This window comes from Sorex fumeus, unplaced genomic scaffold, assembly GCF_029834395.1.
Source record: "Sorex fumeus unplaced genomic scaffold, SorFum_2.1 ptg000029l, whole genome shotgun sequence".
Taxonomy (NCBI): Eukaryota; Metazoa; Chordata; class Mammalia; order Eulipotyphla; family Soricidae; genus Sorex; species Sorex fumeus.
Window position 1 is genome coordinate 8,951,020 of NW_026606086.1, and position 23,948 is coordinate 8,974,967.

The following is a 23,948-nucleotide window of genomic DNA, read 5'->3' on the forward strand; positions in this document are numbered from 1 at the left end:
GGCCATGCCAGTGCTTGTGTCACCATGTAGTGCCAGGGATCAGACCCAGGCCTCCCAGGCGCCTGACCCTGAAGCTTCCTGCTGGACACCACCCACCGACTCTCTGAGCCTCTCCAGCTAATGCAGGAGCTCCAAATAAACACCATCCCCTCTGCACAATTCCAAACTGTTTACCTGCTTCTAGACTCTCAGCATCTGGCCTACATGAGCAGCCTGGATCCTAACCTGCACCCACAGTGCTGCCCAGGTCATTCCTGTCTTGTGCCTTGTTATCTGATCTACTGCTGTGCACTGTCCCTGACCAGACATTTCACACAGGACTCTGCTGGTGCTAGTGGGTTGGGGGAGAAACTCCTGATGCACTCAGACAGTATTTCAGTCATTTCTTTTCTCAGCTGTCAAATTCAACAATAGGACCCCGGACAAGAAAGTGATAAATGGGATCAAAGTTCAGTGCATCTTCCCCGTCATCTTGGCAGCTGTGAAACTAGAATGGAAACTGCCATCGAGGTACGAGAAATTCCCAGTCCCAGAAAGGTCTCATTTAAAAATGAAAGTCAAATACACACAGTATTTTTCTGCATATATTTACAATATAAATACCTATTTGTTTTCAAAGTACATATTCTTTTTAACAATTTGCAAAAGTTATCTAGAGTAGGAGAGCAGTTGAATGTAAAGTTTTTGTAGTAGTGACTAAGGAAAAATAGAACTGTTCTTGGGAAATGGGATTCTAGAAAAATTATGAAGGAGCATAATGATCTGACCTTGCAGAGGGCATGTGAAGCAGCTTAATCCACATTGCACCGTCAGTACAGCACGTTGCAGGGTGTGAGGCAGTAACCTGGGGGGAACTCATTGAAACTAAACTCAGGAAATGGAAAACGTATACATGCTTGCATAGTGCATTAATATTAAGGAAGCGTAGTATTTCATTCTCCTTTTCAATAACTTAAATAATACTTAAACACATCACACAAAATTAAAGATTTTGTGTATATATTTCAATTTCAACATTAATGTCAAAAATACATAGTATGATTTTACATAGAATTTGTGCTACATTAGAATACTGGAGACAAATATGACTTGAGTATTAAGGAAAACATTAAATATTAAATAACTGGGAAATATGTAAACACTAGTCTAAATGGGGGTGGGGGTGCTTGCTCTTGCAACATGTCCAATGAAGAGGTTTCAATGGTACAAAAAAAATGAGGACATGAGCTTTTCCAGTCTACTTGGAATATATGGATCTCATTCCAGGAATCCTTTAATAAAAACTGGTCCAGGATTAACAGGAGAAGATCCATTCTCCTGGCTATTAATTTGATACACTCTGTTCGATACGAATTTTTGCTTTCAGATGTGGTTACTGAGCAATCTACTGATCAACATCTTGGTGAAAACTGAGGGTTTGTGGGTGATTCCGTGTAAGATTTGAGCTCATATGCAGCACCGCTATCAACTTCCATCGACTTTCTGGAGAACAGGAGTCGCACATCTCTATGGAGGTAGATCTTTCCAGACTTAGAACTCTGGAACCTAGGCAAATGAACAAACAAGACACAAACATAAGCTGCAAATACTGAAGGCAGGAATATAAGCTTACCACAATATTACCATACCTCTTTACAAACACTGTTACTGCTAAAGCATCGTCTTCCATTTCAAGGATCTTCGACACTCCATTCTAGTAACTGTGGAGGTGCTTCTTCCTGTCCTTGCCCCCACCACACACAGAGCTTTCCTCATCCCCAGAACTGGCTCCTGACAGTCAGTGTATTGCAGTATGTACTGCAGTCATAGCATCTTACAGACGCACGGATAGATTAACTCCACACAACTTCATCCTCCCCCCCACCCCCCAGTCCTGAGGGGCTGTTCTTTGGCCCTTGGTGGCTGGACAGGTTTGGGCACAATCCTGCTGATCCTCTAGAAGCACAGAGACATCAGCACAGACTTGCTGGTCTCCTGCAAGAGGGAAAGACCCCAAGCTAGAGTAAACACAGTTTCAGTTCTTATCCGGGCTCCTTCTGGTCTGGTGTGCAGAGTCTGAGCAGAAATGATATGAACAGAGTCCACATCCCCTGACCATCCAGCCACCTGTGAGGAGCCAAATAGCCTGTCCTTCCCCCCCCTCGTCCTTCAGAGACAGACTAATATTTTCCCACTGTCACTCCTTCCTTATATCCCAACACTTAAAACTCTTGTAGCATTAGCCACTGGGGCTTGTGGCTATGTGAGCTGTGTCTGGAAATCCAAGTGGGGTCAGACAAGTAAACAGACAGACTTGGGTCTCCCCCACTCCATCTTTACATAGTCAATTTAAAATATAAAGTCCAGGGGCTGGAGCACGGTGGGTAGGATGTGTGCCTTGCAAACGAAGCTGACCCGGGTTTGATTCCCAGCATCCCATATAGTCCCCCAAGCACCTCCAGGAGTAATTTCTGAGTGCATGAGCCAGGAGTAACCCCTGTGCATCACCAGGTGTCACCCAAAAAGCAAAAAAAAAAAAATATATATATATATATATAGAAAGTCCACTCAAGAATCAAAAGTGACCACAGAAAGAGACCAAGTTCTGAGATCAAGATCTGAAAAAGGACTGCCGCCACCAATTGGGGCAACCATTAAAAACGAATTATTAAAAGTCAGGGGGCAAGTTATCAGTGACATGAACATAGTTATTAAAATCACACACAGAGTTTCTGTCTCCTTAGCAATATCATAACGATAAAAGCATGTCATATTACTATATTATTCTAGATGTTAGATTATCTAATAAACATATGAAGAAACTTTATATTCTATAGCAATATATTATAATATATAGCATATACTACACAGCACAAGATAGCTCATATAATGGCACAATATATGCCATAGTAATATGTAAGATGCTACTATATTAGAATTCTAATTTTATGGATATTGTGTAGTAGTATTATTATCGATGTTATTATTCAGTTGGATTTTATTACACTGTAATAGTTCTATACCCCAGGATGCCAAACAACAGGCAGAGGACTCCAAGACCGGGGGTGGGCCCGGAGGGGGGAGGGCAAACTGGGGATATTGGTGGTGGGAAATGTATACTGGTGAAGGTACAGGTGTTGGAACTCTGTATGACTGACATCCAATCATGAACAACTTTGTAAGTGTGTATCTAATCAACAAGAACAAAGACGACCATTTAAACTATAATATGGTGAGAGCTACTACCCAACAGACTCTCCTACTTCTAAGTGTCCACAGCTCACTCCTAGTAATTCCAGATCACCACTGTATGGCAGATCTATTGAATAATCACTGGTTGTTGGCATCAGTAAGAGAACAAAAGGGGTCCTTTTGCTTGGGCATTGAAAAAAGGCATCTCCTCCTGATACAGTGCTCTGGAGTAAGGAGTTGCACTGCAACAAATTAATGTACGGAGGTTAGGTACATGCCTTGCATGCATCTGATCCTGCTTAGATCCTCAGCAGATCCGTGGTCCCCTGAGCATCACTGGGGCCCTGGAGACCTTAGCACTCCCGAAGTGGCCCTGGGGTTCCTCCCCACTCCAGGCATAAGCAGCAGCCCATCCTCAAGCTCCTGCATCCAACTGCCAGAAGGTGTCCCTGGGCCAGAAGGTGCCTGCGCACCCCTTGGGAAGTGCTTCCCCAACAAAGCAAAAAACTGTCATTCTTGTGGCTGAGAACTTACTATGAAAAGAATTACAACATTATTAGCAGCATCACTGATTAAGATCAACATTAATCTTGGGAGCTCCAGTATGATTTCTGGCTAAACAGCTTCCTTAAGGGTTTTGGAAAACTCAAAACTAGAGGGCACACAACCTGTCTTTTTGTAACCTAGAGTTGTGAGTCAGGTACTATAAGCTTCTGATCTAATTTCTAGAATATAGCTCTATGAGAAAAGAGATTTCCTCACACAGACACCTAACAGTGCTGGGGGACCAGGAGGTGCCAGGGCTAGATTCTAGGCTTCCTGCATGCAAAACATGTGCTGACCTGCTCACTGAGCTGTCTCTCTGGTCCAAACAAGTGTTTTTATCATTGCTGTTTCCCTAGTGCCTAAAAGGATGACGACATAAATTGTTGTTGAATATGAACAAATACACATATAAATACTATGTATGAAGTCTAAGAACTTCTCTGTCCAATATGACAAACACCAGCCACATGTAGCTACTAAACACTTGAAATGTGGCTAGTGATAACTGAGTTGTGCTGTTGTATATTAGTATATAATTAACTTCAGGATTTAGTATAATGAGGGACTTAAAAAATAGCTCATGGATAAGTCTTATATATGCAAATGATAACAACTGGCTATGTTGGGTTAAATAAAATATATATATCTTTCTTATGTTAAGTGATAACATATCACTTTTACTTGGCATAAAAGCTGGTAGCAGGCACCAGTAAGAGGAAAGAAGGGGCCGTTACTCTACACGTACATGCCTGTGCACATATCTCACATTACAATTCTGCTTTAGAAAATGTGTTTTACTACTCTGGACATAGCATTTTGATATAAGGTGTTCAACACTGCACAGCAGAAACAAAAACTCTCCCAGTTCAACAAGCAAAAATGACCAGAGGACTAGATGCTATACTGGCGTATTATTGAGTGTTTCCAGGCTATCCAGAGCTAGAGTGTGAGCACTGCAAGTCAGTGAGTGACCTCTGCTTCCTTGGAGATGTGGACTCCCACCGCTTTCTCTTTCTATTCTTTTGTCTCCCTCACTCTTTATATTTCTCTAAAAACTATTTTACTTCAAAAAACAAAAACCAAAAAAGAAAAATGAACTTCAGTGAGCACAGTGATTGAGTGTGAGCACTGAAACCTGTTTGTGAACGCCGGTGGTACTCCACAACTGAAATGTGTGAGAGCCACAGGCAGGGGAATGACTGGTTTGTGATTTCCCCCTCCCCCCCCATCCAGCGGTGCTCAGATCTTACTCCTGGATCTGCATTCAGGGATCACTCCTAGCGGAATGTGGGGTCTCTAGGTGATGCCAGGGAGTGAACCCAGGTTAGTCGCATGTTCGGCAAGCACCACTGTACTATCTCTCTGGCCTCAGTGATTTTTTAAAATAACTAAAAAAATTAGTTTTACTTTTAAAATAACCTTTCATGTTCATTACCTCAGATGTATGAGGTAGCGTAATAACCGTTCTTCTGTGTGTCGAATGTTCTCTTTATTAATATTTCTCTTCATTTCTTGCTTAACAGGTACAGAAAATGTTCTCTGTCGTAGGAATGTCTGATGATTGGCAGGCATATCTCGTAAATCATATATCACAACAAACATCTTCACAACGGTCTTATTAGGGTTAAATAAGGTCTGAAGAAACAACAGAGAGATTATTCTTCAAAAACATTGAAAGAATGTTGACTTGAATCAAAAGATTGTGCAAACAATAAAACAGGTTTTTATAAATAATGAAGTGATCCCGGTGGGCATAATTTAGTTTGGGGAATTAAGGATAATAAAATATCAGAAGTTTACAAAATGAAACTAAACATTTTTCAAGACTCAATTTAAATTTTAATCTCATATTAAACCTCCAAATAAAAATCTTTAGTCACACACTTCCTATTAATAACAGAATGTGCAACTGATCTTTTGTTCAGATTTTAATAGTTCCACTAGATATAGCAAAATGCTCCCTACCCTGTCAGGGGGTGGAAATATTCTAGTTCAAGGGAATGAGTCCAATGAACTTTATAGGGACATTGATACTCTGGTAGTGGATGTGGACTGAAAGTATATTATTTGAAGAGCTGTGACAACGAATCTCTAAAACAATCATGTAAATGAATGCTATCTCACTTTAACTATTTCAAACATTTGCCTCATTAGAGTATTAATTGTAAAGTTCTCAGAACATAACTTTAAAATTTCTGTGTATTTTAATGGTAGTTTCTTAAAATAAAAATTAAAACCTCTTTTTGACTAAACTTTTTGGTGTCTTAAATACAGTTAGTGTAACATTTAAATGTATTCTTAGGCACATTTTTCTATTTGGAAATTTTTCCAGTTTTAAAAAATAAAATAAAAAAATAAAGTCCATTATTATTAGATACAAAGTTAGGCTAAATCTTATTTCATGGTCTCTTACTGAAGGCAGCACTGACAACCTTTTAAAATTATCCATTATCGTTAAGACCAAAATACATATTGTGAAGGCTACATTAAATTCAACTGATACTTACATGAATAATCAAACAATTATTATTTTTAAAAGTTCTACTTTTTAAACAAAATCCTAAGCTACTAATCTGACTTTAACCAAATTACCAACACATCAATAGGTAACTTGGTGCCCATGCTTTCAGAAGCTCATCCGTGGCACTGGACATCACTCACTGAATCAAAATGAGAAATATATCAATATTATGATCCAATTTTTGAAATCTAGTGAGTCTTAAGATTACGGCTAATACATTCAATAACCAGACCAACTAACAAGCTAGGAGTTCAAACCACATTTACACACTGTTAAACTCTAAAAATAACGAAACATATACCTAAGTTTCAAACTTAAAATTAATTATTAAATTGACAGCCCATTAACAAGAGGTGAATGTGTTGCTTCTGGGTTTATGCTTCACTATTATATCAAGTTATAGCTGGCTTTCCAGTGACTCACACTTTCTCACGAGCTACTAGCCAGAGGCAAGAGAACAGAAAAGTAATTCTTTAAGATCATTCTTAGAGATCATTAGACAATTCAACATAAAACCTCAGTTCAATATGCAATGATGTTTATGCATATCTATCACAATTCAAACACATATATAAATACATAGTGCTATGTTTCATTCCTGTGATGCTAAATAAGCCAAGTATAGACTCATTGCAATACTGCAGCAAAGATAATGAGAGGAAGTAGTCTCACAACAATTCATCATAGCTGAACCAAACGTGAAAAGGGTTATTGAATAGGATTACATTGGGAGTGCAAGAACTCAGCAAGACTCCATTTTCCTTTTCAGCCTTATTGAAATACAATGTGCAAATATCAGCACACCATCTAGACTCTCCAGTCTGCAAGAGATAGCTGTGACAGACTTTGTGGTTATGAGATTAACCTGGATCTGATGGAAGATAAACTCAACCACCAATTGGCCTTGTCATCAAACTAATCTTCTGAGACCCTCGCCCAAGAATAAGGGATTGCTCTGGGCTAGAAGAGTTTCAGACCAAAGAGAAGACTATGGTCTCTGCCCTGACATCTGTCAATATGTATTTCTGCTGTGTGTAACCATCTAATTAGATTGCCTTTAGGAATGATTACACTATGGATTAATACTGTTTTCTTAACCAAGTTTTCTTGCCAAAGCAATCTAATACCCGAGTCTCCTTTCAAACAGGTCAGAAAAGATCTAGCTAATTACATTAAATAGCAATCACTGGTAATGTCTAATTACAACGACAATCACTCTAATTAAGTTCACTCTAAACTGTCATACTCTAGTTTTCTAAAACATTCACCTTGATTAGCTTATTATGCTTTCCTGTTCTGGAGGTCCCCAAATGGCCACTTCTGGGGCAGAGCAGGGAAACTCCAAACCAAGCTGCAGCCCCACTGTTACTTACCAAAGTTGTTGCAGCAGCAGTAGCAGGAGAAAGGGCTAAGTTCTATATGTATGTGAGAGAATGATTATTGCAATTGTAGGCTATAAAACACATACCACTTGTATTGTTCCTGAAGGAGGTACTCGATAACCCCTTTTACCAAGGGACTCTAAAGTAATCACACCCTTGAAATGAAAGAAGACAAACTGAGTATAAATCGACTTATAGGTACATAAGACACTGAAATAAAAGCAATGCATTATACAATTACTAAAATTTCAGAATTACATTTAAGTTGAATTAATTTATTCCATGAGTATAAAATGAGATCTGGACTATGAGTATGAAATAGAGGGTTCCATACCTAATGAAATAATTTATTCTTCTTCATGAAGATTCTATCATAAATAACATAACACATTAATGGCCACACTGCTCAAAATTTCTAAGAGGGTACAGAAGCAAGAAGTTCCTAAACTAGGGCTGGAGAGACAGATCAATGGGCCAGAGTGCACACTTTGCATGCAGGAGGTCTGGGTTTTATGACTGTACTGCACATGATCCCCAAGTACTACCTAGTCCAGGGAATAGGCCGAGAATTGCCAGGTGTGGCCCAAAAATATTATCTTGTGTTTTGTGGGGTAAATGACATATTAAAACTATTGATTTAGAGTCACATAAAGTCATGCATGTAGATGGTTCTGTTCCTGGATAAAAATGTAGTCAATCATTCAGTCAAAAAAATACACACACACACAAATTCATTATTAGAGATCGTAGGATAACATTGGTTTGTCCTTTCTCCCTTGCCACGGAGAGCTTAGGTTTATTGAGTTACACCCATCACAGTGCTCCCGAGGCACTCCCATTCCTCTGTGTATCTGTAACCTCTTCTTGGTGCTCTGCTTCCCCAACTGGTCAATCACCTTTATCCCCAATCAGATTCTGTTGACTTGTAAGGTCAGATCCTTCTAGGACACTGGATTTGTATTTGTAAGTGAAATGTTGCTTTTCTCCTTCCTTTATATCTTTTTGCATAGTTACTTTAGAGCAATGTCCTTTCAGTATAGACACAGGAAGAGAGTTAATGCTATGCTTTTGTAATTTGGGAGTTAACTGACTCCAAATAGTATTCACTCCTGGGCATCTGTTTTCTCAACTTAAGCCTCAGTTGCCCTTAGTTCCTAGCACCCCAAACGCAGGGTCCCGACAAGGGACTGAATGGACCCAGGGCAAGCTGTGAGCTACCCTGACATCAAAACGGGCCAGGCCAAACACCATAATACTTAAAAGTTAAGAGCACGGTCATGAACAAATTCTGTCATGATCCAAAGGTAACAACTGGATTAGGACCCTGCTAGCATCTTGTTGGATGAGCGTTTGTCCTAGGAGAAGCTTCCCCTGAGGGAAGGACTTTACATCTGTTAATTGTATGACCACACCTATGTGTAATTGCTACCCCAACCTCCCATGATTTGGGGATATAACTAAGGCTGTAAGAGCGGGCAGGGGGAAGGGGACTGAGAAAAATAGGAAGAGAATCAAGACAAGATTGGAATAAACTGCCAGTGATCAACAACCGGCCCGGCCCTCATTTCCTTCTTCATCTGTCCACCACCATCGGCCATCCTGGGTGGCAGAAGTGACCTAAGACCACCGAACACAAGCGGTTGAGAGAGCGCCACGGTTTCACATTCATTTTTTTTGAATACACAAGATATGTACTAGCACGACCTATTAAAAATGTAAAACTTCTTTTATTGCTTTGTGTGTGTGTGTGTGTGTGTGTGTGTGTGTGTGTGTGTGTGGTGGGGGGGGGTCTTCACATCCTCTTACTCTCAAGCTATACTGAAGTTCTTTTTTAAAAAAATTTATTTTTATTTTTGGGTCACTTCAGGAGACACTCAGGGATTATTCCTGGCAGTGCTTGGGGGACCATATGGGATGCCAGAGATTGAACCTGGGTTGGCCATGTGCAAAGCAAACCACCCTATCTGCTGTACTATCGCTCAGGCCCCTTTATCAGATTTCTTTGAGTTCATCTTTAAGTAATTATTAACAAAAATGCCTGTATTATAATGACAGAATTTTCTGTGCTTTTGGCTTTGTAGCATGGTAGCACTGTCTTCCTATTGTTCACTGATTTGCTCGAGCGGACACCAGTAACCATTGTGGGACTTGTTGTTACCGGTTTTGGCATACTGAATATACTATGGGGAACTTGCCAGGCTCTGCCGTGTGGGTGGGATACTCTTCGGTAGCTTGCTGGGCTCTCCGAGAGGCTCTCTTGAACCTGGGTCGGCAAGGTTAACACCCTACCTGCTCCAGTATTATTTGTTAATGAGACATTCCAAAAGTAACAAAAAGAAGTTTGGAGTCTCCGCTCTGCTGATGTGTAATATAATCTCTTACTAAAATATGATCAGTCCTTTGGAAATACTAAGCTACAAAGTGTAAATTACATTCTGTAAAGAATATTAAGTTTATTAATTTATAGTAGGGAAGATTTGTGGTTTAAGACTTGGAACGAGTTATTTGCAAAGGGACCCCATTACTAACTTGTAAAGTGATTTGGAAAATAAAATTAGCCAATAGAAAGGTTTTTAAGGATGTGATTGGATGCCCAAAAGGGGGGGAGAGGGAGGGAGAAAGGAAAGGGAGGGAGAGAAAGAGAGAGTGAGAGAGAGAGAGAGAGAGAGAGGGAGGAGAGAGAGATGATGGGTAGTACTGGGGAATCAAACAGAGGCTGGCAGCATGCAAAGCATGAACCTTACCTCCTGTAATCTCTATGCTATTAAAAATAATAACTGGAAAGCATTAATGTACTTTCTTTTTTAATATCGCTTTCTTCTCTTTCATTATTTGTATATAGGAAAGCCATGGACTTTTGGGCCTGCCACTTTACTATATAAAATTATTGTTTCTAGGAGTATTTTTGTAGAATCTGTAGGATTTTCTCAGTATCATATCATCACAAATAGTCACAGTTTAACCTCTTCCTTTCCTATCTGTATACCCTTGGTATCTTTTTCTTGCCTGCCAGTACGATGCTGAATAGGAATGATGAGAGTGTCTTGTCCCGATCTTCGAGGAAAGGCTTTTAGTTTCTCCCCATTGAGAATGATGCTTGCTGTGGGTCTATGGTATATGGCTTTAACTCTATTGAGGAGAGTTCCTTCGATGCCCATTTTGCTGAGATTTTTCATCATAAATGGGTGCTGAAGCCTGTCAAATGCTTTCTCTGTATCTACTGATATGATCAAATGGTTTTAATCTTTTCTTTTATGGATATGAGGGATTATGTTGATTGACTTGAGAATGTTAAACCATGCTTGACTCCCCAGATGTACTTTCAATGGTCAAATAATAACACAGTACCAGGAAGATTTATGAAAAAAACAAACAAACAAACAAACAACGAAAAAAAAACTTTGTTTTGTTTTGTGGCCTTTCCCAGAATGGCTGAGCTCAGGAAGTACTCTTCCTTATGCTTAGCAGTGACCTCTGGCGGTGCTCAGGGAACTGGATCAAACTGAAGTTGGCCTAAGGGGCAAGACAGTGCCTTATCTCAGGCATTATCTGTCCCTCCCAAAGAATTGGTTTTGGTAACAACCAATGTTATGCATTTTTATGACTATGACCCACAAGAATGAATATTACTAGAAAAAGAAAACTTTAAATAGTGACAATAACATCAAAGGTTTCTTAATGAAACTTTCACCCTTGGAATAGAGTGAGGCAAGACAGCATTCTTTGAACAAACTGCAACAACAATGAGTATACTAAATCTCTAAAAAAGTGGGCCGGAGAGATAACACAGCAGGTAGGGTGTTTGCCTTGCATGCGGCCGACCTGGGTTCAATTCCCAGCATCCCATATTGGTCCCCTGAGTACCGCCAGGAGTAACTCCTGAGTGCAGAGCCAACAGTAACCCCTGTGCACCACCAGGTGTGACCCAAAAACCGAAAGAAAAAAAAAAGAACATATCTTCCTTGCTTTTCAATTATGCAGAATTCCTGTTCCCAGTTCACAACATTTATAACAAAAGACATTGTTGCTAAAGTCCTTAAAAATCGAGATGGGAAGGGAGTGGCATATTAGGAGAAAAAAAGAGTTAGGTAGGGGTTGGAGAGAGAGTGTTGTGGGCAGGGTACTTGCCTTGCATGTGGCTGACCTGAGTTCGTGTTCTAAGAGAAGTAAACCCTGAGCATAGCAGGGTTGGCCCCCAAACAAAACAAAAAATTGGGATAGGGGTAAGGCTAGGAAATTCATGTAGCAAGACTACAGTGTATAGCCTTGTAAATTGTCTACGGCAACTTATATTTATCAAACTAAGAGCTAATGTGAAAACACATCTGACCCCATATTTAACACCATTACTACAATAGCACAGCGGGTAGGGCGTCTGCCTTGCACGCGGCCAACATGGCCGACCCGAGTTCGATTCCTCCGCCCCTCTCGGAGAGCCCGGCAAGCTACCGAGAGTATTCGATATGCCAGACACAGTAACAACAAAGTCTCCAATGGAGACGTTACTGGGCCCGCTCGAGCAAATCGACAATCAACGGGAGGGCCTTTACCTTTACCTTACTACAAACTTCTTACACACTTGCCCTACCAGTCACTTTTCCGTTTTTGTCTTTTGTAGAAGGGCTGATATTAATTATATGTTAGACCTTGGGATTATTTCTGCAATTGAATGTTATTTTATCCTTTGTATATGGAAAAAATGGAAATGATAAAATAATGTACTTCCTTTGTCGTGAGGAGGGCACAGCCAGTGGTATTCAGGGCTTACTCCTGGCTCTGTACTCTGGGACTGACTCATGGTGGGCTCAGGAGACTATATGGGGTGCTAGGGATTGATCCCAGGTAAGCCACGAGCAAGTCAAGTGCCCTACCCATTGTACTATCTCTCTGGCCTCCAAATCTATGTTCTAAAAGATCAAGACTATGTACAAATACCTCTTAGCTATATTACTCTTGAGTAAAACGTTAGTATGGTTGGGGATATGGTTCTGGGGTAAAGCATTTACTTTATATGTAAGAGGCCTTGGGTTTGATCCCTAGCACCAGTCAAACAAGGTAAAATAAAACTTTAACATTGAGTTAAGTATAGATGGTAGTGCTGTACTCCCCTATTTAATCGATTTGCTCGAGGGGCCAGTAATGTCTCCATTGTGAGACTTGTTACTGTGTTTAGCATATCGAATACATCACAGGGAGCTTGCCAGGTTTTGCCGAGTGAGCAAAGTACTCTTGGTAGCTTGCCAGGTTCTTCGAGACGGGCGGATGAATCAAACTCGGGTCAGCCGAGTCGGCCGCGTGCAAGGCAAATGCCCTACCGCTGCGTTATCACTAGTAAGGTAAAAAAAAAAAATCTAAGGATTAAATAAATGATTCAAAAACAAATCTAATAGATCTAATAGATTTGGCCACCAAATCTTTATGCAAATTCTCCCAAGACGAGAATCTCACATGAAGGAAACCATCTAGAACTAGAGTACTCAGTCAGCATTTGAGTATGAACTTAAAGTGTGAATTATGGCTTATAGTGTAACTACTCAAAATTTGTTTCCTGCAGATCAAATAGAAGTTACCAGCATCATTCTCAAATACAAAAGCATCTGCTGTTAAAACTAAATGATGGGGCTGGAGTGATAGCGCAGAGGACAGCGCCTTGCATGCGGCCGACCCAGGTTTGATCCCCAGCATCCCATATGATCCCCCGAGTACCACCAGGAGTAATTCCTGAGTGCTTGAGCCTGGAGTAACCCCTGTGCATTGCCGGTTGTGACCCAAAAAGAAAAAAACCTAAATGAGTAGTTAGGAGATAGTTAGTAGTTTGGTATGTTAGTCACTATTTATCCGTCAATTTTCTCTTAGGAACTGTTTTTTAGTTCTAACACTGCACCAAAGTAACAATATCTCTTTAAACTTAAAGATATTTGCCATTAAGCTTGTTGGTTTTAGCAGAACATTAAGAAGTACTTGCCATATAAGGAGAGGGAGCATTATCATCAGAAACACTGTAGAATGACACTTCAACAGGAAGCATCAAATGCGTGGGACAGAATACACCACTTGCCCCCACCTCGGCAGTGAAGCCATCAACAATGCCAAGAGGATCTAAACGATAGTTCAAGACAGATTCCTGGAAGACAAACAGTAAGTTTTAAGAAACAAAGTTTAAAAGTGAATTGACTCATCTTTTTCCTAAAGAAAACGACCATGTTTTCTGGTACCAGTATAGAGTTTACTACCAACGTTATGCTCTGATTTTTACTATTCATCTGAAAAACACCCCTGCTCCCACCCATCTCCTCCTACTCTACTCCAATTTCTGAACATGACTTACTTTAAAGATTTACTGAATTCCTGTGGTCCTTGGGGCCCTGATGCTCAGCCTGGCAGGCTCTGTGAGGGTGGCTCTGTAATGCAGTTTGTTCTGGCCGAGCGACACCAGGGAACACATTCCAGGCATGTGCTCTGCCCCTCTGAGTTTCTAACCAACCATCTTTGAAATGCACCATTAGTTAAAACTGTTTAATCTGTTAGTCTTATCTCTGTAATAAAAAATATCCTCTAGGGGCTGGAGCGACAGCACAGCGGGTAGGGCGTTTGCCTTGCACACGGCCAACCTGGGTTCAATTCCCAGCATCCCATATGGTCCCCTGAGCACCGCCAGGAGTAATTCCTGAGTGCAGAGCCAGGAGTAACCCCTGTGCATCGCCAGGTGTGACCCCTCCCCCCCAAAAAATATATCCTCTAGCAGAGCAGGTATAAGGTCCGAGACTTTCTTACATTTTGCAGTCTATTTATGGCGCTAGCCACGCAGAAGCACTTGAGAATTTGGTGACATAACGGGTCATAAATAGAAGTCCCATCAAAAGGAAAGCTAAGCACTTATCATCTTTTTGTTTGTTTGCCTTTATTTTGGAGCCACACTCTGTGATGCTCAGGACCATTCCTGGTGGGGCTTGAGGGACCACATGTGGTGTTGTGGATCGAATCAAGTTGACCACATGCAAGACAACTGCCCGACCTACTGTATTATTTCTCCTGCCCCCAAACTTATAATCTTAAGTAATAATGTACTTGTTTTGTTGAAGAGGCCTGGGTTCAATTCCCAGCACCACATGATCCTCTAAGCATCACTGGGAACAACCTGAGTACAGAACCAGGAGTCCTAGGCACAGTGTGGAAGAAATCCCTGAGCACTGCCAAGTATGTGACCAATCCACCGCCCACAAAAAAATCCATAAAAGGTATCACATATGACATGCTTTTCATTGTTAGATACATTTGGATGGCAATGGTGATATGGGGATCAAACCATGTTCTCTACCACTGAGTCATGTCCCTAATCCACTTTATTTTATTTTTGCTTTCTGGACATACCTGGCAGTGCTCAGGGGTTACTCTTGGCTGTGCACTCAGAAATCACTCCTGGTGTTGCTCATGGGATTATATAAATATCAAGGATTGAACCTGACTTGGCCGCATGCAAGGCAAGCAGCCCACCCACTGTACTATGGCTCTACCCCTTTAAGTTTAATTTTTAACGCACATTACAAAAAAAAAGTTTAAAAGTCAGTCCTACAAAGAGTAGAGAAGCACTTTTTCTATTTATCCTAAGGGCATTCACTAAAATACAATTTAATTGTCAGTTATTTAACTGTAAGAATGAGAAACATTAAGCCTTCCACAATGTCTATTTATACATATATATGTATAGATGTAGTATTTTGGTATATTGTAGTATTTTTGTATATTGTATTTTTGTATATTGTAGTATTTTTGTATATTGTAGTATTTTTGTGTATTGTATTTGGTATATATATATGCATACATCGAGAAGTGATGTAGTATTTTTGTTTTAATTCATCATTGTTATTTTCTGAAGGAAAACATTGAAGTCCTTATCAGTCTAAGTTTGTGTGCTATAAATTTTAAACAGTGACATCAACAATTTAAAACTTCTCTGGTCAAAACAGTAAGAGAAGACGTGATGCTGGGGATCAAAGTCAGGTCGGCCAATATCCTTTTATTTCACAAACAAAATTATATATAAAACAGACATACTAAATCTAGGTTAACAAACTTCAACTCTTAAAATAGTTTCAAAAATCATTACCTCAAAATTTCCTAAAAGACTGAGACTTGTTATAGGTGGAGCACTAGAACTCAGAAATGGTTTTTCATGAACATCTGGATCATCTTCAATGTTTAAACATGACTGAGGACTAATAAAAAACAAACAGACAAATGAGCATATCATTTTTTTATAATATACTCTTATAAAGGTAAAGGCCCTCCCATTGATCGTCGATTTGCTCGAGCGGGTCCAGTAACGTCTCCATTGGAGACTTTGTTGTTACTGTGTCTGGCATATCGAATACTCTCGGTAGCTTGCCGGGCTCTCCGAGAGGGGCGGAGGAATCGAACGCGGGTCGGCCATATTGGCCGCTTGTAAGGCGGACGCCCTGCCCGCTGTGCTATCGCTCCAGCCCTCTTATAAATAAAAAACATTTTCTAATTTACACTTGCAAAAAATTAAATTTGAATCTTACTGATTTTACTTAAATTCCCATAACTATTATATAACCAAATTTCAAGATAAAAATAGTTTAAATTCCTAATTAGATTTCATTTTTTATAATGTTTGACAAAGAACATATATAACATTATAGAAGGTTTCAAGAGTGTGGCTTCAAAAGATATTAACACTTAAATAACATAACACAGTAGTATCTTGTATTATTACATATATTACTATACATATCGTAAAAGGTATAAGTAAAATATATCATTGAAAAAGTATAATTCAAAGTACGACAAGAATGATTGGAAATATACAAATCCACTCAGATGAGAAGATGAATATGTGTTTATTACATATAGTGACTATTCACTGTCTTAACTTTTCCTAACTTATCCTTAGTAATTGTGTATATGAAATCATACTAAACAGATAACCAATTAGAAATTAAGATTCTGTAGGGGCCGGAGTGATAGTACAGCCAGTAAGGCACTGCCCTGCACACAGCCCACTGGGATTTGAACCTGGCATCTTAAATGGTCCCCTGAACCTACCAGGTAGGTAATTCCTGAGCATAGAGTCAGGAGTAACCTCAACACAGCTGGGTGTGGACCCCTCACCAAAAAAAAAAAAAAAAAGAAAAAAGGAAAATAAGATTCCTCATAAAATATTTACTTTTTAGAGTCAAGTTAAAAATCAGAAATATGTATTTCATGTAAACAAAAAATTAATACAAATACCTTCTAGATGATAGGTTTTTAAGATGCAGTAATGAAGAATCCAGATCAAAGAAACCTGACTGTGTCTTTCTCTGAGGAACCTAAGAACAAAATACCAATTTGTGACATTTAAATAGACCATGACACTTAAATTAGTAAAAACACTTTCCAAATTAAAGTTGAGCTTATCATAAAAATAAAAGTATCTTTAGTGCCGGAGAGATTATATAGGAGGTTCAATCTCCAGCATCGTCTATGACCTGAGCACTGTGCCACTAACAGATGTGGCCCCAAACTCAAAATCAAACCAAAACAGTATATCCAGTAACAACTTATTTAAAATCATGTTCTTTTTTTAGACATAGTTTTTATGTTCTAATTTTATTAACTAATGTGGAAAAAGCAGATCATTAATAAAAACATTCTTACTGGCTTTTGAATTTGTTGTTTTGTGGCTCCACCCAGCAGTTCTCTGGGACTTCCCTTGGTGCAGCCGGGACACAGTGACTTTTGACCCACCTCCAAGGCTCCAGGTTTGGGCTTTTTGAGAGACTAGTTTTTTCTAAAACCAAATCTTATGTGGATCTCAATATAAAAAATGAAAGGACTTTAGCTTTCTTACTTTGCTTAATTTGCATTTGAGGAAGGAATAAAAAAATTCATTAAAAAAGCTGAGTCTAATTTAAAAAAATTAAACATTTAACAATTTTTATGTTGGTATTTTAAAAAAATGGTGTTTTCAATTCTGCTACAAGACTGACTGAATACTGCAGTTTTAACTAAAATGGCATCTATATAGGTCCAGAAAGAGTACAGGAGTTAATGCACATAAGGGCATTTGCATCTGACCCTAGTACTACCCCCAGCACTGTATAAGGTCTCCTGAACATCACCAGGACTTTCCACAGAGCACTGGGCCTGGAGTAGCACCTGAGCACTGCAGGTGTGGCCCCAAAAGAAAAGAAAAGATAAAAATGGCTGCTAGGGGCAGGAGCAATAGCACAGCGGGTAGGGCGTTTGCCTTGCATGTGACTGACCGGGGTTCAATTCCCAGCATCCCATATGGTCCCCCGAGCACTGCCAGGAGTGATTCCTGAGTGCAAAGCTAGGAGTAACCCCTGAGTATTGCTGGGTGTGACCCAAAAAGCAAAAAAAAAAAAAAGAAATGACTGCTATAGTAAATAAATAGAGTGCCTCCTAATCCTAGATTGTTAGGAGTGATATTAATTACCCACAACATAAAGGCAGACAATGGCATCCTTATTTTAAAGAGCAGGAAACAGGTCGGAGAACCGGTATTACTTGATGTCAGAAAGACAAAAGCAGTGTGATTCCAAACTGATGCTCTATCATTGGACTCATATCATTGGACTCAGTCTCCATGAGCACTTGTAAGTGATAAAAAAACAAAAAAACTATGCTTCAAAATATGATGATCTGTCATGTGTTACAAGTCAAAACAAAAGTCATGAATTTGGTCTGGCTGGTGACGTGGCCCAGCTCCAGTGCCCAGTGCCGGTGTATTTATAGCAAGTTCACTTGACACCAGGCATTTTCTCATCACTTAGTACCAAATGCTAAATTAAAGAATCTCAGAAAAATGTTATTCTACAATACAATCATCTTCATTTGATTTGTCTTCCTTTTTCATATTAAAATCTCGCTGTTGAATACGTAAAAAAGTTTTCCAATGGGAAATTTATTTCAAAAGTATTTGCATTTTTTTCAATTAAATTTTGGATTAAAAGAATTTGCAAACATTTAAGATGCTTGCAAGTTCTGAACTTGGGACGGGAGAGGAATCACTTACAGGGCTTGAAAGAAGAGGCAATCCTGTTCGAGGATGAAAGGCCCTCGTAGAAGTTCCATCCAAGGAATGAAAATTGTGTTTCTGCCAGACACTTGAATGTTTCAGCAGTGCAGTCCTCTGTTAGGAAAAAAAATTAGACTTCAATATTTAATTAAAATATGTGATATTTAATTTAAAATATGTCTATACATACACATACATACAGTCGAATCAGAAAACAATGAAGTTTTTTTTTCAGGGTCAGGGGGGCAGTTAGACTATGCCTGGAAATATGGTCAAGGTTTACTAATTATGAGATTTTCTAAGGTACTGAATAAACTCAAATTTTCCCTCTTTTTCAAATTATTTTTTTAATTTAAACCAAATTTTCTTAAAAATATATATATTCAAATACAACAGTCTTTTTCGGGGGTCATGAGATGCATAAAGACAGTCCCCACTGCCAAATTATGCACTCGTTTCCCACATTTGAGGGAACTCACAGTGACGGTCAGCATATCAAGGGTGCAATGGAGAAGCCTTGTTATGGAGAAACTACCTTTGTGATCATGGCATCTCTTCTGGGAGATAAGCACGGAGTACAATCGTCTCAATATGTGTGTTTTCAAAAGGCCAGCAGCGCTCTGTGTTCGGTGGTCTCAGGCCGCTTCCCCCACCCCGGGGAGGCCGACAGCCGGCGATCGTTAGGCGAAGGAGGAAACGAGGGCCAGGCTGGTACGAATCAACTGTAGTTTATATTCCAATCTCCACTCCCTTTCTGCTTCTCTCTCTCGAGCCTGAGCCCCTTTCATTCTCCTTCCGGCATCTGGATCTGACTCTGCCCCCTCCGCTCTTACAGTCTTAGCTTATACAGCAATCATGTAGGGTGGTGACACAAAGGTGGGTTGAACATTAACAAATCAACAAAGAGGGGTAAGAACACTCCTCCAGGAGATTAACTCAAGGATAAAATCTCATCTACAGAGATTATTCAAGGTTGGGATCCCAACAAGGGTGTGTCGCTTTCTTCTCTCCTCAGCTAGTAATCCACTTAAAAAGTTGTAGTAAATCTACTTCTATTATTTCTAGCAATGTCATTCTGTATGAGCACAGTAAGAAATATAAACTTTAGGCTTGGCTCTTTCTAAGGAAATCTCACTATATATTCCAGACCACAGTCCTTGGGACAGTGAGGACTAACCCCAGCAAGGTCCTAGTCTCGTTACTTTTGGATCATGACAGCATTTGTCCACGATCATGCCTTCAACTTATAGTTGAGTATTGTGGTGCTTTGGCCAGGGTAGCTGGCCAGGGTAGCTCACAGCTTGCCTTGGGTCCGTTCAGTCCCTTGTCGGGACCCTGCTTCTGGGGTGCTAGGAGGGCAACTGAGTCGAGAAAGCAGATGCCCAGGAGTAAGTGTTATTCAGAGTCAATGAACTCCCAAGTTACAAAGCATAATATTAACTGTCTTCCTGTGTCCATACAGAAAGGACATTGCTTTAAGGTAAACTATGCAAAAGACATAACTTACAATACAAGTTCAGTGTCCTTAGAAGGATCTGATCTTACAAGTTAACAGAATCTGATTCGGGGGAAGAGGTGATTAACTGGCTGGGGAGGAGAGCACAGAGAAGAATTTACAGATAAACAGAGGAATGGGAGCACTGTGATGGGTATAACCCGATAAACCTAAACTCCCTGTGGCAAGGGAGGAAGGACAAACCTATTTACCCTACATCAATATACAGTCATAACTATAAATTCTCAGGATTGAGCATCTAGTAAGGAAATGTTTGATTCTTTTTTTGTGTGTGTGAGGGAGGGGGCAGGAATAGAACCCAGACCCTCACACACACAAATCACATGCTCTGTCGCTATGCTACAGTGCCACCTAGTTTGACCTATTAGACTTACTAGCCACTGTCACTGTCCTCCCATTGTTCATTTGCTCCAGCAGGCCCAGTAACGTCTCCATTGTGGGACTTCTTGTTACTGTGTTTGGCATATCGAATATGTCACGGGTAGCTTGCCATGCTTTGCCGTGCGGGAGAGATACTCTCGGTAGCTTGCTGGGCTTTCCGACAGGGGTGGAGTACTTGAACCTAGGTCAGCCAGGTCGGTCGCGTGCAAGGCAAATGCCCTACCCGCTGTGCTATTGCTCCAGCCTGACTTACTAGCCAAAAAAATTTTCATACTGGCGGTTTAGAAAGATTTTACTCCCTAGTTTTTAAGCCAGGTGATTGCCTGTTTATATAGCCTTTATTTGTCAGTGGGTTACTTACAAAGGTTAAATATCCTTGTTACTTACAGGGATAATAAAGCTAGTTCTATAGCAGGCTTAAACTGAACAAACATAAATTATATGTTCAATCTATAGAAAATAAATACATTGGCCCTATATAACTTATCACCTATAAACAAATTCAAATCACAAGAAATGTTTGAGAATTTCAGATACTAGATATTACCTCTGTATTTTTCAGTTGTTCACAGGAAGACAAACTGTTTTTTACACTCTTAGTCTGAGGACTGCTTTGAGAATTTTCATCAATTGAATCTTCCTTCTTATCTTGTTTGCTTTTTAATAAGTCTTGCTTTTTACATTTGACGCTTTCATTGTCTTTGAGATAATTTTCTATACTATGAAGCTGAGTCTTTTGTTCACATGTCTTAGGTCTTTTTGAGTCTTTGTTTGAACACTTATTTTCATCTTTGTTCAAATATCCAGTCATTTCCAATCTATTAACTTTTACTTTCGAGTCAGTTTGCTTTGTATGATCAAATTGGTGATTGTTAGAGTCTGTATTACAATTTTCTTTTTCTATTATTTTTTCCTTATACTTATTTGTGCAAATCTCTCTGTCAATACTGTTGCAATTTGAATACTGTTTATTGATTCCACTGCTAACTTCTTTTTCCTTAAACTGACACTCAGAAAGTATATTTTCTGATTTGATTGTCAACTCTAAGTTATTCTCTTTGTAATGAGGTATATTTGAGGGAGTTGATAAATTACAGGCATTGTCATGTGTCTCTTGAAACGTGCTTTGGATGATTTCACTAGGACTTTCCTGATGTGGATTTTGTCTTATGTGGGGTTTAAAAGAGGCCTTGTCAGTACTGTTGCATTTGAAGGAATGAAAAGGTTTACTAGGTATTATGTTTTCCCCTTCACTGCTGTCTTCTAACAAGGAAAACTTAGTACTAGAGATGAAAAAAGGGGTGTCACACTTGTTTTTCTTCAACAAATTTTTGTCTTCATAGGAACTCCTAAATACTTTGGAAGGGACCAAGCGGGAGTCGAGGGTGCCGAGTGCCTTCCGGGGCAGATGTGACGCGGTTGGGTCAATGTGCTCCAAGTGCTGGGCAATCCGTGCGATGACGTCTTGTCTCTCCTGGAGTAGAGAACCTATCAGAGGATTCGTCTCACTCACATACTGCCGAGAGCAAGGCCCGTTAGAAATGCAAGTGTCGTTTTGAGAGGTTTCTTGTTTTACTCTAATCTTCCCCTCACTGGTGGTGTCTTCTGAGGAGGAAAGTTCTGGATGACCAAAAGTGACAGACAAAGCTTCTTTACATTTTCTCACATTTTCATTGTCTTGGGAAACTCGGAAAAGTTTTGCATGAAGAGAACTAGACTCCTGAATATTAAATGGATTTCCAGAAGCATGGGAAGAGCTCGGATCACAATGAATCAAATGCTGAGCAATTCTTGCAATAACTTCTTGTCGATCCTGAATTAAAGTACCTATTAAAGGATCAGCGTCCCCAACTGGCTGCCAGGAACCCTGCAAGCTAGGGACACTGGAATCAGTCACTGAGAATGATTTTAAAGTTCTCACTGATGTTTCATGTGACTTTTTATCTCCTACACCACTGAAGCCCAGCACACTGGCTTGTGATGTTCCATAGTCAGATTTACTGCCCGCGCCTGGACAGGCTCTGGTAATCTTGACAGCTGCAGTATATTCTGGAGTTGTGCCTCTCCTGGCATGTGAAACACTCTCAGGTGCCATGGTCCATGTTTGTTTGCTACACAGACGCTGCGAGCTATTTGTACTACATTGCTCTGCCTCATTAGAAACGCGGTGCTGAAGAGTTTTAAGTTCATGCTCGTGAACTCTGCTCTCATAAAGGCCAATGTTAGTGTGAATACTACAGGTCAAAATTGGGTAATTTGATTGTCTGGGTAGGGACTGAACGCTGACTTTCAAGGCCACATTGTGAGAAACGTTAGGAACAGGAAACACATGTTCAATTGGAGTCTGTGAAAAACTCCACTGTAGGTCAACGTCAGCAGCACTGATTCTAGAATGACAAAAGAACACTGAATGGGTTATATGATTTACATCATCATCAAATATTATTTTACACGTTCAACTGTTACCTATTATCAGTTTATATTCATTACTACTGAGGTCTTATTTTTAGACATCATTTTGATAAAACCAACAAAAGTAGTTTAATAGATTCTTAAACATCATGTTAAATAACAGACAAATATTAATAATTATTATTATTGGTGACGGGGAAGTATCTAAAAATGCTCAGGGAGTACTACTGTCTCTACACAAGTGTAGTTAGAGCAGATTGTACACTAGTGCTGAGTCACTGGGACCCCAACCCAGTGGTACTGGGGTGAGAAGCAGTCAGTTCTGAAGATAGAACTCGTGGCTTTGTGCACATCAGGCATGTGCTCCAACCCTCTGAATTATGTTTATGGCCCAAGATTATCTTCTTTTTTGCCTTGGGTGTGGTGGTGGGGGTGAGGGGGCAATTCTAGGTCACACCCAGACATACTGGAAACCTCCTAGCTCTGTGCTTGGGGGTCGTTCCAGCAGTGCTCTGGGGACCCTGTGGTGCCAGAGATCAAGTGAGAGGAAGGAAAACCAGAACAAGGATGGAGTGACAGCACTGGGGTTAAGAATCTTGCCTTGCCTGCTCTTGAGCCTAGTTCGATTCCTCAAACACTGCCCTGAGCAACACGGGGTGTGACACAAACTCTCCCTCCCTATAATAGATACCAGAATACATGAGGAGTAAAGTTCAAGAATGTTATAATTAAAAATTTATCAAAATAGAAAAAAGAATTTTGGGTTTACTACTAAAAGGATCTACTTTTCTTGTAGAAGGTGATTAGTGGATACTATATATCTCAAGGACACCTGTGTAAGTAGCAAATTAGTTAATCTTGATATTTATGATGTCAAGCTAAAATGATAATAAGATGCCCAAAATTAAGTCTATGTGGCCATTCTGAAACTGACTTTACAATTTCCCATGGCAAACCTTAAAACTATTCCTGGTT

General features: G+C 39.9%; 1 protein-coding gene across 4 annotated transcripts in view; it reads right to left on the reverse strand.

The window, feature by feature from the left end:
* Positions 1 to 628: 628 nt before the first annotated feature.
* ATOSA (atos homolog A) overlaps positions 629 to 23,948 on the reverse strand; it is a 75,628-nt gene continuing 52,308 nt past the window's right edge. For 3 of the 4 annotated variants that reach the window (XM_056115481.1, XM_056115480.1, XM_056115479.1), the window contains 8 exons: positions 21,109 to 22,948; positions 18,662 to 18,778; positions 16,873 to 16,952; positions 15,728 to 15,836; positions 13,586 to 13,744; positions 7,707 to 7,775; positions 5,153 to 5,352; positions 629 to 1,545 (listed from right to left, as the gene is read on the reverse strand). In XM_056115481.1, coding sequence (XP_055971456.1) covers positions 1,392 to 1,545; positions 5,153 to 5,352; positions 7,707 to 7,775; positions 13,586 to 13,744; positions 15,728 to 15,836; positions 16,873 to 16,952; positions 18,662 to 18,778; positions 21,109 to 22,948 — 2,728 coding nt within the window. In that variant the 3' untranslated portion in view covers positions 629 to 1,391. Of the gene's footprint in view, positions 1,546 to 5,152; positions 5,353 to 7,611; positions 7,776 to 13,585; positions 13,745 to 15,727; positions 15,837 to 16,872; positions 16,953 to 18,661; positions 18,779 to 21,108; positions 22,949 to 23,948 lie in introns of those variants that run through there. The other variant, XR_008792605.1, reaches the window with a different exon arrangement.